The sequence below is a fragment of the Amblyomma mixtum genome, chromosome 5, assembly GCF_055824585.1.
Source record: "Amblyomma mixtum isolate Tamu chromosome 5, ASM5582458v1, whole genome shotgun sequence".
Taxonomy (NCBI): Eukaryota; Metazoa; Arthropoda; class Arachnida; order Ixodida; family Ixodidae; genus Amblyomma; species Amblyomma mixtum.
Genome location: NC_143016.1, coordinates 147,654,127 through 147,670,091, shown reverse-complemented (window position 1 = coordinate 147,670,091; position 15,965 = coordinate 147,654,127). Strand labels below are relative to the sequence as shown.

Here is a 15,965-nt window from a genome sequence, read left to right as displayed (position 1 = left end):
ATATTCTAACTATTCTGCAAACCTGTTCATTCTTTTTGCCCTGTAGTTTTTATGGCAAACTATTTTTGCATCGAGGGTTTGCAAGAGTTCATTTGACATCTTTTTAAGATGTCAGTTGTTTAACGTCTATTGTACTTGTGCAAGGATGTAATTTTCTTGCAGATGTTTTGGATACTTCTTTGTTTCGAGAGGGCACTCCATCTCAAATTGAGCAGGCCATCAAATCATGACTTCGGCTCAACAAAGATTATTGAAAGCAAGGCTATCAAGAATGCAGTAAATGACAGGCAAGCGCATCTTTTTTGGATGTTCATGCACTCACAGTAGGTGTATGTTCATTGAAAACCAATAGAGGAGCGTAATTATTAAGCAAAAAATGCTGACGCTAGCAACATCAAATGATATTTTTGAGCTGATGTATAAACAAATCGAGGCCACCAGACAGCTACTGCAACAGATGGCTTCCTTTCAAGAGGGTAAACATCTGCAAAACGGTACCTGGCGATGTGTCTTAAGTTCTTAAAGCAATCAAAAACTGGAGGGAGCACTTGAGCTCTGCCTTAAGGATATGATGCGAAATCGTTAATAAGTTATTTTCCACATATGGGGCTTTGGTCATTCGCTGCTTTGCATTCATAGATCTCTGGGAGTCCTCATACCACTCCTGGCTCAATGGTGCAGCGGCTAAGCGATGCGCCACTGCCCTGCGATAGAGGGCGCTCCCACCGGTGGGGCTTGTGAGACCTATAGGTTGCTCTTCCCGAGCAACCTCTCGCGACCAATCATTACTTCAACGGCCACTTGCCACGATGCACTGTTTTCTCACAGTCCGGTGGGCAGATTGTGATGACGCCTTAAGGTCACGTGATAGAATGATAGACAAGCTACTGGTAGCTACTGATAGACAAGCGAAAATTTCTAGTGCTATGACGGCTGGCGCGTGAGAATGAAACAAAAGAAAGCTTGTAGACTGCGGCTAGTGTACTGATTAAAAAAAACAAGAGACCCTAATTTTATGAGTGTCTCAGCGGAGCCACGGATGCGGAATTTTTAAAAACCTTTAATACTTTCTCATAAATATCGAGTTTTGTTCTCGAACTGCTAAATACATAAAACATTGAGCTTGTCGCTGCTTTATAGATAGCATCAAGTATTGCTTTGCACTCCTGACACTCACGGAAGCGGAAAAGAGTAGGACAAGCTAGTTCTAAACACGAAACACTCCAGTTTCTGTAATACATTGCGAGCTCAGAGGAACCAGTCCGAGCTCGTTGATTGCCGGCGTAGCTCAGAACGGCCATGCTTTGTCATAGCCTGGCCAGCTCCGCTTTTGTTCTCGTCGTGAATCCGAACGGCGTGGCCGAGCACTGGACAACCGCCTGCCTGTACACGTTGTAGTAGCGTATGGTGCTCTGCGGCTCCATCTCGTATCTCTCGAGGACGAACGGCAAGGGTGACGCGATGGACTGCTGCAGCTGGCTCAGAATCAGGAACGCCTGCATTCAGCGAGAGTGCAAGTGGCCACGGGTGTGTTGTAAGGAACCGTCTTTCTGCACATCCCTTGACACTGCCTAACAGCTGCCTTAGCTGCATCAGCTAAAAGGTTTGGTTTGGTTTGGTTTGGTTTGTGGGGTTTAACGGCCCAAAGCAACTAAGGCTATGAGAGACGCCGTAGTGGAGGGCTCCGGAAATTTCGACCACCTGGGGTTCTTTAACGTGCACTGACATCGCACAGTACGCGGGCTAAAAGACGGGCACACATTGCACTCTATTCGCTATTTCTCTCTGCCGTTTGAATTTAAAAAGAGGACTCCCATGCTGAGGTCTTCTGAACTAAGCGCCCATGTTCAATTATAAAAATACGGAGTCCTTTTGATATGTTTTTAGTAGGGCATCTGTACATTTTCTCTATTATTCCACAGAAGGTGCATCACTTAAACGGAGTACGTATGTTTTTCGGCTTGTCCGCATACGTGCACTGCATAGACTCTGTGTTTTCATACGGTTTCCATATGAGCTACACGGAAAACATGCGTAAATATGAAAATATTCAGATGGAACATCTCACCACTGCTGCAGCAGTTCAGTGTAACAAAAAAGCCAACAAAAGTAGCAAAAACACTTAATGTGCGATGAATTTTGCTCCCACAGACTACTTTCAGAGCAGCGATATGTCCATCAATACTAAAGATTTATGGCGCCTTCTGAATATCTGTTCACCTCATCACGAGTTTTAACGCACATTGAGGCATCAAGACTTGCTTCTACGGTCGGAACGAGTCCAGGTCTCGTGTCCATACAATAAAGCAGCCGGAATGTTTTAACTATTGGCTGAACAAGCTGACTAAGTGTCGCCAAGATCGGCCATATCTTATTTGCCAATCAATCCTGTGCTGTCTCGCAGAGTAAGATGGGAAAACCATTTCCATCACCTCTACTACGAGTAGAATTGGCAGCAAAAAGTACTGGACAGTGCTTGGTGGCTGAAAAGAACAGGTGCGGGCTCAGAACTGTCGATTTTGAAGCGTGTGTTGTCTGTCTACATAAACCCTGCCAGAGTGTGCAGATATACATCTATGTGTTTTGCGCACAACTGCACAACTATCATAAACAGAAGCTCTGTAAGCGATCCACCATACAGAGCATAAGCATGGGAAGAACTATTATTGAATACTCAGAAGCCACGCCTATTTTTCACTTGTAGTAGTGTTGGCCGCATTGATAACTTCATGTTCTTAACCATTAGAATTATCGTGCTTTTACGTGGAAAACATATTCCAGGTTTTAGGACTCTTGCGGAGGATATATAGCTAATACGTAAAGTGCTTGATAACATTTTCCCTCCGCTCCGTAATTTTTTTGTTAGGGATAAAACTGAATGAAGTTCATCCTGCAAAGTTGCTAGAATCTCTACTTCCCCTTGCTAGACATAAGTTTCTGAAATTGTGCTAACAGCGTCGATGTACATCCACCGCTGGTCTCTGCATGTCATTCCAGAACAATGAATGTGACTGTTCTACCTCACCAACCTTAGAACGCCAGCAGCAGCCTTCCAATGCAGCGGGCCACTCATGTCGTCAAGAGCTTCTCACATTCGTTTAGAACGGCTTAGTATAGCATTAGTTACCACAGGCGCTTAATTCACTTGGTGGTGGTGTTGAAACTTTATTACCAGCGAATACACAGGAGGATACTTGAGGCTCTTGCTGTGTTGCGCCCTTTAACAGTTTGCAGGAGAGGAGCCATGAGTGGCTTCCTCTGCACGAAAGCGCCGTCCCTACTCTTAATTATAAAATATAATCCTTATGTTTTGCTCCAGGGCTACTAATAGAAAAAAAACTTTTATATAAGCAGGCTACACACGAAAATCGGTATTTCTTAACTCTGTCAGCGTTTCGAATAGCGCAACACTCCGACTGCGTCACTGAAGGGTAGTCAACAAAAAGATACGTTCAACAGGCAATGCCTGACTGTGACCAACCTTGGATGCAAATGTTTTCTCCACTTCAAAGAAAACGTCCTCCGTCAACGTATCGTCACCCGCGTAGCGCCTCGTCATCAGCGAGTAGTGCAGGCTCTGGACGAAGGCCGGAGTTATCGTGCATATCTGTGGAGAGAACGTCAAGGCAAGAATTCCCTATAGCGCCCGTCGCTTGAGCATTCGCCCCCCTTTTGTGTGCTTCGGTGTTTTCGATCCGTCAAAACGCTGTTTTGCGAGTTCAGCGAGAGCTGTTAGATAGGCGCTTCGCATTCTTGCGGCGTCAATATCTTTCTAACACACCAGGCGCAATGCGCCGTGCTGAGAGCTAAGAACACCAATCACTTATTGGTCAGAACACAGTGACATCACAAATAATTCAAAAGAGCTTACTTGTGGCGCTAATACATTACCATAAACGCAACAAACAGTACGGCATCACTAACCAGAATTACTAAAAACTCGCCAACTGGCATCAGTAGTTCGTACCACCTCAGCTGTCGCTGGTATTATCACAACGATAACTGTCCAGTAAATGTTTCTTGTTTTCAATATGATGTGCATTCTTGCATTTGCCTTTTTATATCAACAAATTCAGTTAAACTTTGTGTTGCCTTCTGAAAATCAAGAATAATGGAGCCATTCTGAAAACCATTATCGAGTGTGCTAAATATGTCTTCTGAAAATTCAGTTAGCTGTGTAACCCAAGACCTCTCTGATCATAACACATGCTGATAACCTACAAAGAAATTGTCATCAAGATGGGAACAAATGTTAGTGTACATTACATCTTCACATGTTGCACATGTGGCTTCTGTTACGGACGTTGGTGAAGCATACATGCAAGAGCATTGCGCGGCCAGCAACATTCTTGCATAATTCGGCGACGCCGAGATCTCTACAAGAAAGACAGAGATTAGAGAGGGAAACTGTTCAGGCCTAAGCAAGCTTTCACTCTTAAACTGACACGTGCCGAAGCGTGCCGCCAGAGGCTTTTTTTCCGCCCGAAAGGGCAGTTCCTCTCTACGAGCAACTTGATTTATTTCTGGACAACTACAGCTCTTTTGTCTTTTTTTTTGTTCATTTTTTATCGTTCTATTCACATTTAATTCGTCGTGATTTGGTTCCAGGTGGCGGTTAGTCTTCTCTGCTTCTAATCTTGCATGTCGCTTATTACAGTGTCGATATATTTGACGTGAGACACTTTTTGAAGCTCCAATGCTGGAGTGTCTCACAAACGCTACGCAGTGCGCTTGAAATCAAAATCTTGTAGCATTTACAGGTCGCTGCGTATAAACGCGTGAGTATTGAATAAAAATATATTTTCTCTTGTTTTTAGGTATTCAGCGTTAATTATCAGTAGAACTGTGCGACCTTCAATGAAAAAACACTGCGATTTCACTATCAGCGCTGGAAGATAGACCACAAACGTTAGCTGCAATAAATTTGCTTGAGGAATCAAAAAGAAGTTTAGCAGTCAGGGCCTTCTTAGTTAAATGAAGTAAATAACTTCTTACCGGAAGGGTGTGATTTGTCTGTGTCACTTTTCTAGCTTCGCCAGAAAGCGAAAAAATGTATCTACTGATGGCAGGTGGTTGTAATGACGCGCCCTATCACAGCGGATGAATTTAGAAATGATTCGAGCTCTTTTTCCAAATAAAGAAAGACTGCGGTCAGGGAAAAATTGTGAACACAGAATTAATGCCCATTCAGGAATAAAACGCAAAAACTTCGCTTTCTATACCGGGCATTTTTTTCTTTATTCTGCCAGCGAATTAAGCAATCGCGGGCAGGAGTTAAAAAAAAAGTTGCTATGGCTCAACTCAGCTGAGCCACGATATGCCAGCGAAAACTCTGTCAGCAAGCACTGTAATTATATTAGCGAGAGCCAATCACGTGATTCATCACGTGTCACAAGTGCAAGGACGAGCGTCCAGAGCGGCAGTCGGCGCAGAGGCGGACGTAATTGCCGAGCGCAAGAGCGAATCACGTGACACGTTACATGTCACAACTGGCGAGGAGGAGAGGCCGAGCAGTAGCCAACGCAGGGGCGGATGTGACTGCCAAGCGCGCAGCTGTGGCGTCAGCAAGTCACATTGTATGACGTCGTAACCACATGAGGCGCGCCTCCCGTTAGAGGAGGTCAAATCTTGAGGCTCAGCATGGGAGGAATACCGCTTTTCGCTCAAAAATCGGCAACTGCATTTCGTTTTCACACTTTGAAGGACCCTGATGGCAAATGGAACTTGACCCGCATCGATATATTAGCATGTTTTGATGACAAAAAGGCGAATTTCTCACTAGACAATGCTTTTGTAAGCTATTGAATTGTCAAGAAGCGAAATTCTCTCCAGCAGAATTCTCTCCAGCAGAAACATCTCCAGCACAGGCCGATTTTGCAAGTAAGCGGCTGTGCTTCGACACAGATTCAAAATGGTATTTGGCCGCCACGGTGGCTCAGTGGTTAAGGTGCTCTGCTGCTGACCCGGAAGACGCGGGCTCGATTCCGGCCGCGGCGGTTGAATTTCTTTGGAGGCGAAATTTTAGAGAGAGAGAGAGAGAAAACTTTTATTTAAAAAGAGGAAGGTTGCTCGAGCAACTTGGGTGGCACCCCTAGTCCAAGGCGCCACTGGCTTTAGCTGACTGACGGACTTGCTGAACCAACTTAAGTTGCTGATCCAGGGTCTCGCTGGTCAGGGCCACCTCCCACTGCTCATATGTCGGGTTGGATACAGTTAAGTGTTTTGGTTTCGTTGTACATTCCCACGATATGTGGTAGAGCGTAGGGCAAGCTCCACACCAAGGACATGTATTCTGATATTGATATTGATATTGATATATGTATTCTGATATTGATAATTTTAGAGGCCCGTGTACTGCGCGATGTCAGTGCACGTTAAAGAACCCCAGGTGGTCGAAATTTCCGCAGCCCTTCACTACGGCGTCTCTCATAGCCTGAGTCGCTTTGGGGCGTTAAACCCCATAAACCAAACAAACTAAACCAAACCAATCAAAATGGTAATCACGGAGTCCTTTTCCTTTTAGACGTCACAAATTTTAATCCAATGGCGGTAAAAGCTTCAAGTGCAACTTTTTTCAGCAATACAGGCGCCTTTTGTTGCCGAACTAACATCAGCATAACGGAAAGAGCCATAGAGTCTAATTTCAGGCTACAGACACAAAATTCCGAACGCAAACAAAGAACATGATTTGTTTTATGGGCGTAAGGAGATGCCTGGTGGCAAGTTTCAATAGACATGTTTCAATATGATTTTGAATGTTGCCCAAAGAGCTGGTCGGCATTTTAACCCGAATCAAGTGACGTCAAGTTGCACTTCCCCAATTGTTGTGACGTCACCGAACCCAATGCTTGTTCACAGTAAGAACCAGGGCTTGCCTAAGGCCGACGTCACCAGAATGTGGTAGCACAGGTTCGCAGGTCGACCGTGACGTTTTGGTGCACTACACACCTTGCGCCGACTGAAGCCGAAACCGCCGGTACATGGTTGTAACTATTTATTAACGCTGCGCACTGATGTTTAGGGCCCATTTTTATGATTGCTAGGCCCGTAGGCCTATTCAACGAAAAAAAGAACGGAGACCCAAAAAACATTGTCTGTACCCCTTTAACAACAACAATTACATGGGGATGCAGACGCAGCTTACTCACATGCGTCATGTTTAGGGGGATATCGACGCAGGCGCTGTGTGCCGCGTAGCTGATCACGGTGTTCTCCGGGCAGCGCCTCGCCATCAACGTCATGGAAATGGCCACAGACAGACGGCCAGCCACCGTACTGAGAGGTCCGGCCAGGTCTTTGTCGATTACGGAACTCTGAAAAGAAAAGCGCCCTTTGAGCAGCGCAGAGCAGGAACCGCATGCTGTCTTTTGCTCCGTATTTCGTGATCAACCTCTTTCTTGCCGCTACATGAAACTAAGACAAAGTTTCAGGAAACTTGCGCGTCTTAGAATGTAATGTGGTTGTCCAGTATTTACGTGCAAAAATGGTTTGCACATTAGCAGACGTAATTAGCGCTTCTGAAAACTTTTTTTTGTGTAGACGCGTGCTCGAAACTGCGTGTGAAAAAATGATGAGGGTCTAGCGTCGCTGTTATAAAGATACGATTATCAGCACTAAGCAGTTCAGAGCCACCTCCGTATTAAAAGCTGGTGCGAGTTAGATACTCATGCTCCTGGCATTCAGTGAAACCTGAGGGGCAAGCACAGGAATCGGTTCACTCGAACAATTTACTTTTATCACTTAAGGAATACTTGCTGGTAAAAAGAAAATTAAAACATACGACGTATAAACCTTTACCGCAGTTAGCATTTACTGAAGAATGTTGTCCCACTCTGCACGCAGAGTGGCCCGCTATTTGTGGGGAAAAAACATATATAGTGAGAAAATATGAGCTTCAGTGCACCAACTCACCAAGTTCTCTTCGCCTAATTTCTTCGAGTAAAAGTTGTCGATATAAGGGTGTGTAAATATGCGGCTGATTCCCGATACCCGGTACACAAAAGTGACTGACGGATTTCTGCGGATGGAAAAGATGATTCAGTATGAGAAAGTTTCAACGCTCGAAGCTGAAAAGAACATACAAAAGTGCACGTGTGTGCGTTTTTGTGTTTGTTGCTGTGCGTAGAAGAGCGGCTGTTTGTTTCGTTTCCATATTTATCATGTGATATTGCACTACAGATTTACAGCTTGCACTTTTCGCTAGCTGGGACCTGGGACAGAAAAAGAAACGTGTTTTCGGCGCTTTTCTGAGTGCTAGGAACCACAATTAGAATACAGGCTCATTTCTTCAAACGTCAGTGACGTTCATCTGGATCTCCATAAAGGAATAGTCTATCGAGGGCCTGCCTTTGGAAGCGCATCGCTTTCTGGAGACAGCGTGGCTTCAAACTGGCGAGTTCGTTTGCCTTTGCGAAAACTTTAACTCTTAAATCAAACGGCAACTTGAAAAATATGAATTTGTGCGAGTTTTTTCTGAACCTTTGAGTGTACAGCCGGCCAAATCTTTAGCTGGCGTGCGCGACAGCCGCGTTTTCCGTGCCCCTGCAGCTTATAGCGGAGCAAACTTGCAAAAATAGCAAATCTAAGCATAAGCTCACTAAGGCATGCTTAGTATTGAGCTTTGTACAAGTTTGCTGTGTCGTAAAGCGCAGAAAAAGCGGCGGTCACGCATGCCAGCTAAAGATTAGCTGGCTGTACGTCGGCTATTGTAACTTATATTCCATGTGTTCGGTGAGTGCCACTCGTCTTCGAAGTAGACATAGGGCATAGCTCTTGCCTTCCCTGAAAAAGCCTAGGGCACAGCTCTTAGAAACAAGGAACGCTGTACTGCTCTTGGTAACATGCCTTCTCGAGGAGCAATAGAGCCCGCGAAAAGACCTAAGAAGGGACAAACAGCTATGCTACTCACATCGGTTGAACTTTGTATCATAGTCCTATGTGCCGTAGACACAATACTCTGCTAGATGTCCACTGTTGAACATCTACTGGCTGTTCTCCTATGCCACACCTAACGAAAATTTGTGCCAAAAAAAAAGTCTGCAGAGACATTGAAGACTGCTTACGTGTGAGAAGGCGTAAGCCCGTCCGCTCACTTCGTGAACGCAGCCGCCTCGCGCTACGGCATGATGTAACCCGATGCCGTACAGCTGGCAATTCTACCTCTGCATGGCTCTACGGAGCCGCCGCAGCGACGCCGGCGAAACCCTTCTCATCTGTGCGCTAACTTCGTAAAGGCAATCGCTGCCCTACAGCGGCCTGCTCCCCCTTCCGCGTCAGCTGTTGCGTCAGGTTACATTCGGATGAGCCTACTGTCTGCATGAGGTCATTCTCAACTTTACATTCATTGATCCCTGGGAGTCCTCATATAACTCCTGCAGCACTGGTGCAGCGGTTAAGCGTTGCACAACTGTCATGCGATGGCGGGTGCTGCCACCGGCGGGGTTTGTGCGATCCAGGCTGCTGCTCATGAGCAACCTCACGTGACCGATCAATAATTTAACTGCCAGTTCCCTTGGGTAGCAGGTGTTGCCGCCGGTGGGACAACGTGCGATCCAGGCCGTGAGTGTTAACACACACACAAACATACACACATACTGGTTTTCGTTAAACGGGGCAAGTAAGGCTTATGCCTTTAAAAAAGACGAACTTTTCACCATGCTTGCGCGTAGACAAGTTAAAAGCATATCTGTATCGTCCCCACTCCACACATTCCATGAAAGTGCACTTGAGACCCAAGTGCGCCGCGCCCCATAAAATCATGACCACGTTAAACAGCATTCACACTCTGTGAAGAACTCCATTCTTCTCTAGCGGACAGCATGACTTCGCCAGCCAGCCGATCTCCATAGCCTGCGCCCAATTAACACGGGCAGCTAGGGGTCGAAAGGGACATCACTAGACACTTTAAGAATAGTGGGACCCTATCGGTTAGGGGGATAGGGGAATAGCGGAACGCCAGTGCGCATCACGCAGAACAATAACCTGAGAGTCGCTGTTGACCTGCGGCTGTGCACTGACGCCCCGCTATTCTCCTTTCCCCGAATTTATAGGGTCACCCTATTGTAACATTGGCCACTTTTACCAAAGGAACCGCCGGCTAAGCGAAAGGGCGCCACGCGGACGTCCCGCATAACACGAGCTATGTTGTTCTCGTTGGTGCACCCGGGCAAACAGTTTCCTACCTGCTGCCTGTCAAAACTCGTGACGTTGCCGTCACGTGATGTCATGTCGCCATGACCTGGAAAGGGATACGTCGTCCGTGTAAATACCGCACAGTTATAGAAATACCCGTTGCCGTTCTTGGAGTAATCGCCCCTCCAAAGGAAGCAAAGCACCGAAACTGACTCCCTGTCGAAACAATGCAGCGCCGGGAGCAGAGTTCGCCCTCAATCCCAGCGCAGAGTACAGTTCGACGCTCATTACTGGTGGCACGAACCGCTGCAGAACTGATCATCCTGGAATCGACAACAACGGGTACCCGCGGATATAAGTGGAGCACGAGCCGACGGCGAGAAAGACACAGACACACACCGTAATCTATAGAACCATCCGTTGGCACCGAGCCGGCATGCTGCACGGGGCAGTATATGCGTCGGATGCTTGAACATGCGCGGAATACGGACACATGATATGGTTCTTAGTTCGTTTTTCACCAATGCCTACTGCAATTTTTCCGTCTCTGTGTCCATACCTGGCCACATCCAGCATCAGGGACCTCAAAGCCTGCCGGTTTCCGGTAAAGACGTCGTACCTGATGAGGCCGTGGTACAACTGAATTTCATCGGATAGAACCTGTGCGGAAAAACAGAATAGTACAGGTATAGTGCAGGTAGAAGTATAGACGGCGGTGTTGTACGTTGTACTACGTTGTAGCGAAGGAGACGAAGTGCTCGACACAAAATTAATTACGAGTTATTATTTTCAGCAACATAACGTAGTTTTCATCGTCGCTATCTATAAATATTGCCTGAAGAGATAATGCATCGGAAGGCTCTCACATGATGTGGGCCCCTTATAAGGGTAAAGCGCATCTATATTTGTGGAAATGGGCCCCACAACAACACCGATCAAGTGGTCACTTCTTTGTTTGGTTTGGCAGCATTATGGTAGTTTCCCTATCTGTTAATTAAGGTTAATGTTGAGATAAGCAATGCTCGTTCCAAACTGAAGCGCTAGGATTTCTATATTTTGGAACTCTCGATCTTGAACTTGCTATCGTGGCGCTCCTACTATAGGATTCAGCCTTGCTGTGTCTTCTTTAACAGAGGCATACTGAATGTTGATAAAGCATATCAAGCTTTTAAACGAACCTCACAAAGTGAGCTACGGCCTGCTTCACGGTCAAGCGCAATGATATCAATTTCAAATTATTGGTACCTCTAATCTCATGCTTCTTGTCTATGTGCGGTAAGAGACACGCGAAAACAGTTTCGCAATGTACGTAGTCAGACAAACAGATTAAACAAATGATTGCGGTATGGCTCGCGTTCCGGTGCGCACGAACATGGCAGCCGCCGTTCTTGCTCTCAACAGAGTCAGCACACTCTGGGACAGTCAGCGCCGCTGCTGGCTGTGTAAATATATGAGTGACTTCTGCATTAAAAAGTGTGCGGTGCATCGAAGGAACGAGACACGAAAGAGGTACGCAGGCCCAGTGCTGACTTACCACTGATGTTCATTTAGCATACAGCCAAATACGAAGTCAGCGAAAGCAAACGCCACGTAAAGAACAGATTCTTGATTTAAAGGCGCCAAGAAACCGAACGGAACACGAAGGAAGACGACAGGACGAAGCGCCTGTCGTCTCTTTTTGTTCCGTCCTGTATATTGAATTGAATTGAATTGAATCCTAACTTGGCAACTTTAATACCAAGAATGAAAATAAATTGACCGACTCAAATGCAAGTTTCCTGTTAAAGGAACAGAACGTGATTAAACAGCGCTGAGAACAGGAAAAGGCAGCGACGGCACATACTGTCTATAGATCGGCTAGTTGGTCATGCCACCTTGCCCGCGGCTACACAGTGCTATAAAGAAAAGAACAACGCCTAAAATTATCTTCTTTCCGTCTCATTTCCTGTTTCTCACCGTGTGCTTCTCTGTGCTTTCATGTGCTGTCTCTGATCATGTGTTTTCTTGTATGCACAAGTACTGTATCACAGTCCTGGCGTACATATCGCTTCTGCCGCGCTTTAAGTTTTACCAAGTAGCCAGAACTGCAACGAAACCAAGTTCTGCATGCCAATGGGTTGTTCAGCCAGGTTTTGAAATTTCTTGGAAATCTTGCGCCGGTATATCAATCTAAAGTAATGAGATGGTGGTGCAATGCAGCCCAGCAGTTTACACTAGTTTGTGTCTGATGCCCTCAGCTGGACGGCATCGTCATTCAGACACTGCAGGGAAAAAATGCACTTTGGAAAATGTATTGTGCAGTCTGCGAATGTATTTTCCGAATGAAATAGGTAGTTGGTACCGTCTCAACCACAATTTGTTAGCGACGCGCAGAAACGTCAGCGCCGTCGAAGGAGATCCCTATTTGGCATACCTCTACCCAGCTCAGTTCTCGCTGTTAAGAATCATCTCATCATCGTTGTCGTAAGAAGCGCTCACTTCTTTAATCTTTCGCAAACAGAAAAAGCCCAGACGAAAGCACAGCTGGCGGTAGACGGGAGTTTTCAGAAAAAGTGAACGCCCGCCCAATGTCAGCGAGGAAAGGAAGTCGTACAGGCCCAGCTCACCTGTGCGTCCTGCGTGATTGCGCCCGTGTCGGCTTCCGTGATCCGAATGTCGCTGAGCGCGAGCCCGTGCGCCCTCATATCGACGACCTTCTGGACGAGGCCCCTCGCCACCGCCTGCGGACCGAGGGTGCCGCGGTGCAGTACGCTTCTGTCCACCGCGATGAGAAGCGCCTTGTCCGGAGTGTTCCTCGCGTGCTGCACTATCTGTGCCTCCAGTGAAGCTGCAAGCGAAATGCGCTGAGTATACCGCCACGAGCACAGACTGGAGACACAGCTAAATATGAACGTTGCAGCCGCACACCGTTAGTTGCATGAACTTTCCGCAAGTTTTCTAACCGTATTCGCGGCCATCGCAGAACGTTTTTCTTATGGTACCGTTCTTATGCGGACCAGACTCGTGACGCACTAATCTGACAGTTCAGTAGAGCACGTTGCAGGAGCACTTGGTTCACCATTGACGCTCAAATTCCATACACTGCACATCAATTAACGTCATCTGTGACCAGCAGTAGCCAACGCCGCCTAGCTAAGTGGGGTTTTTTCCATTCGTAACTGTAAAAATCATGGTCAGAATACTGTGCAGCAATGTTTTTAGCTAATATAAAAATGTTGCTGCGCCGTACGGGGAGATGCTGCGCGAAGGTGTTGATTGAGAAGGTTAAATCTTCATATGTGGCACAAATACTTACTTGTAAAATTAAGTAATTGCGGCGTGCCAAGCATTCAAAACTCCTGTGGTAATTTTGAACGCTCAGCGCCACGTCGCACGTGGTGGCAGCCGCGCAAACTGGAAACGTTTGTTAGAATATTCTAGGCTCATGTTTTAGAGGAAACAGCTCTACGAAAGACAAACAAGGAACTCAAACATTAGCATGGGCGATGCGTTCCTTTGATTTAGAATAATTTGACAATGTCTCCCTGCACTCGATCTAAAATCAGGATGCCCAGCTACATGCACCCCAGCCTCCACCCGGGGCGCTGCACCGCTCAAGTAAAGATGTTTCAGTGTCGTTACGCCGCAAATGTCCATTGTCGCTACCTCGACATCGCCAGCTATGGGGCACGAGATACGATGGCGACAGCAGTCCCTCAAGGCAAACCACCACTTCAGAACCGCTGTCGAATTTTGTAAGCAGCTGAACCAGAAAACAGCACAGATCCAAATTCTAACATTGGTCGGACGAACATAACATAAATCATCAAAAGTGCATCTCTCCGCATTCCAGACCGGGGATTACTTAATCTACGCAACATGCCCGCAGCACGAGCCCCTTTCGCTGCAACATGGTCAGTGTGAGAGCGCCATGTGAGGTTGGCGTCATAAATGAAAGCAAGATATTTTAAAGACTGATTTGGAAAATAATTTGTCGGTGGTAAGTTAGAGACCGAGCAACAGTATCTTGGAGTCGAAAAAGAAGGATAGCGCATTTGTTAACATTTAAGGTGAGCCGTAGGCCACACAACCAACTCTCAAGCAAGTGCCGGTACGATTGCAGACGCGCGCAGAGAGATTTAATGTCAGGAGAAGCCGAGAAAACTGCAATGTCGTCCGCATAGACGTACGTGCGATTCTGGTGATGGCTAGGAATGGAGCTCAGTAGAATATTGAAGAGAATGGGCGAAAGGATTGCCCCCTGACAAACACCTCTAGTTTGTTTGTACCTTTCAGAGTTGTCAACATGGACTGTACAAAAAAACTGCCTGTTTTTTAGGAACGCAGATATTCAAGCAATTAAGTAGTGTGGAAACTGCAGAGTCTGCAGTCTTTGCAATAATATGGTGTGTTCCACACTGTCGTAAGCTTTGGCTACATCTAATGTAACCAAAGCAGCATGCATTTTATGGCGCTGCGCAAGGACAATTCGACTCTCGAGGTCAACATATGCATTCCGTATGGAACATTTTCAACGGAAACCAATTTGCCAATGGCTGAGGGTATCTTCATGGTCCACAAACTACGAAACATGTAGGAGCAAGACCCTTTCAATTAATTTAACCACACTGGATATCAATAAAATAGGTCTAATATTTTCCAGAGAATAGCCGCCGCCATTATTTTTAGGCAAATGAATCACTTTGGCTAGTTTTCATTCTGGAGGAATCCAAGCATGTTTGATGGAATAATTTACTAGCTATAATAAGGAGTTAGCAGACTCCTCAAAGAGGATCTTTATCATTTTTCACTTTACCCTATCAGGTCCAGGAGCAGCTGATGGTAACATCATCACTATCAGAAAAAGTTCTTAAAGGGTAATCTGGGGGTCATGCTTAACTGAAAGGGTAATCTGGGGGTCATGCTTAATCTGATCCACTCACGCTACAAACAAGGAGCGCAAAAAAGTACAGACGAGAAACACTTCTCTAATCCTTTGGCAATGGTTTAACTTGTGCAGTCAGGACACATGGAGGAATATTTCCTGAAGTCGCTATCCTTTTCCGCGATTTTAAAAATCTGAAAAGTGCACGTCGGTTTCCTGATTTCGTTTGGAAGTCGAAATGTTCAGATTCATAATCGTCTTTCGCTCGTGAAATCGTGCGTTTAAAAATATCTGCAATAAACTTATAATCATGCCAATTTTTCGGGCACTGGTTGTGGAGGAGCTTCTTCCGTGCAGCCTTTCTGCGTCTGTAGTCCCGCGAACAATCTGCATTCCACCATCTAGTTGAGCGTTCCTTCCCGCGCCACTGCCCACTTTGTAGTCTTCTAGACCATGACAATATCCCTACGACAGAGTGGCGGGCCTTCACGCTGTCACTATTTCACCAGCTGGGCGGTTCAAGTTCGCGGTCACGATTTTATTCTGGGTGTAAGCGGCAGCCATGCGCCGACCGACATATAGAGGAAGGCATGCTGGTCGCATGGCGATGCGCTACCATACATGTCCAACTATGTCATCTGCTGGTTTCCATCCGATAATGCCAAACTGTATCAAACATTTATCCATCTCTATCAGCCTACTTTCATCCTTGCCTTCGTGCCGTCAATTATGTTTTATGAATATGATTTCCTATATCTTCTCCCGAAGATATTGAAGGCCAGAGACCACATTACTACACTGTAAGAAATGTGTGTGAAATGACAAGCATTTTTACGGAAATTTTCTGTTGACATACAGAGAATATCTGTTTTGCGCCCTTAACAGAAACACGTTCACGAAAAAGAAAGTAATTTTCTGTTTTTGGAGCCGCAACACGCCCATTTCACCGAAAGTTGGTGACGTCAGCACC

At 46.1% G+C, this 15,965-nt stretch overlaps 1 protein-coding gene across 1 annotated transcript; it reads right to left on the bottom strand.

Moving 5' to 3' along the window:
* Positions 1-1,307: 1,307 nt before the first annotated feature.
* Positions 1,308-14,418, bottom strand: LOC149344103 (uncharacterized). Its single transcript, XM_089547141.1, has 6 exons — positions 14,400-14,418; positions 12,738-12,958; positions 10,691-10,791; positions 7,912-8,017; positions 3,482-3,607; positions 1,308-1,496 (listed from the first exon to the last, which is right to left on the bottom strand). The coding sequence occupies exons 1-6, from the start codon at positions 14,416-14,418 to the stop codon at positions 1,308-1,310; spliced, it is 762 nt and encodes a 253-aa protein (XP_089403267.1).
* Between the last annotated feature and the right edge of the window lie 1,547 nt (positions 14,419-15,965).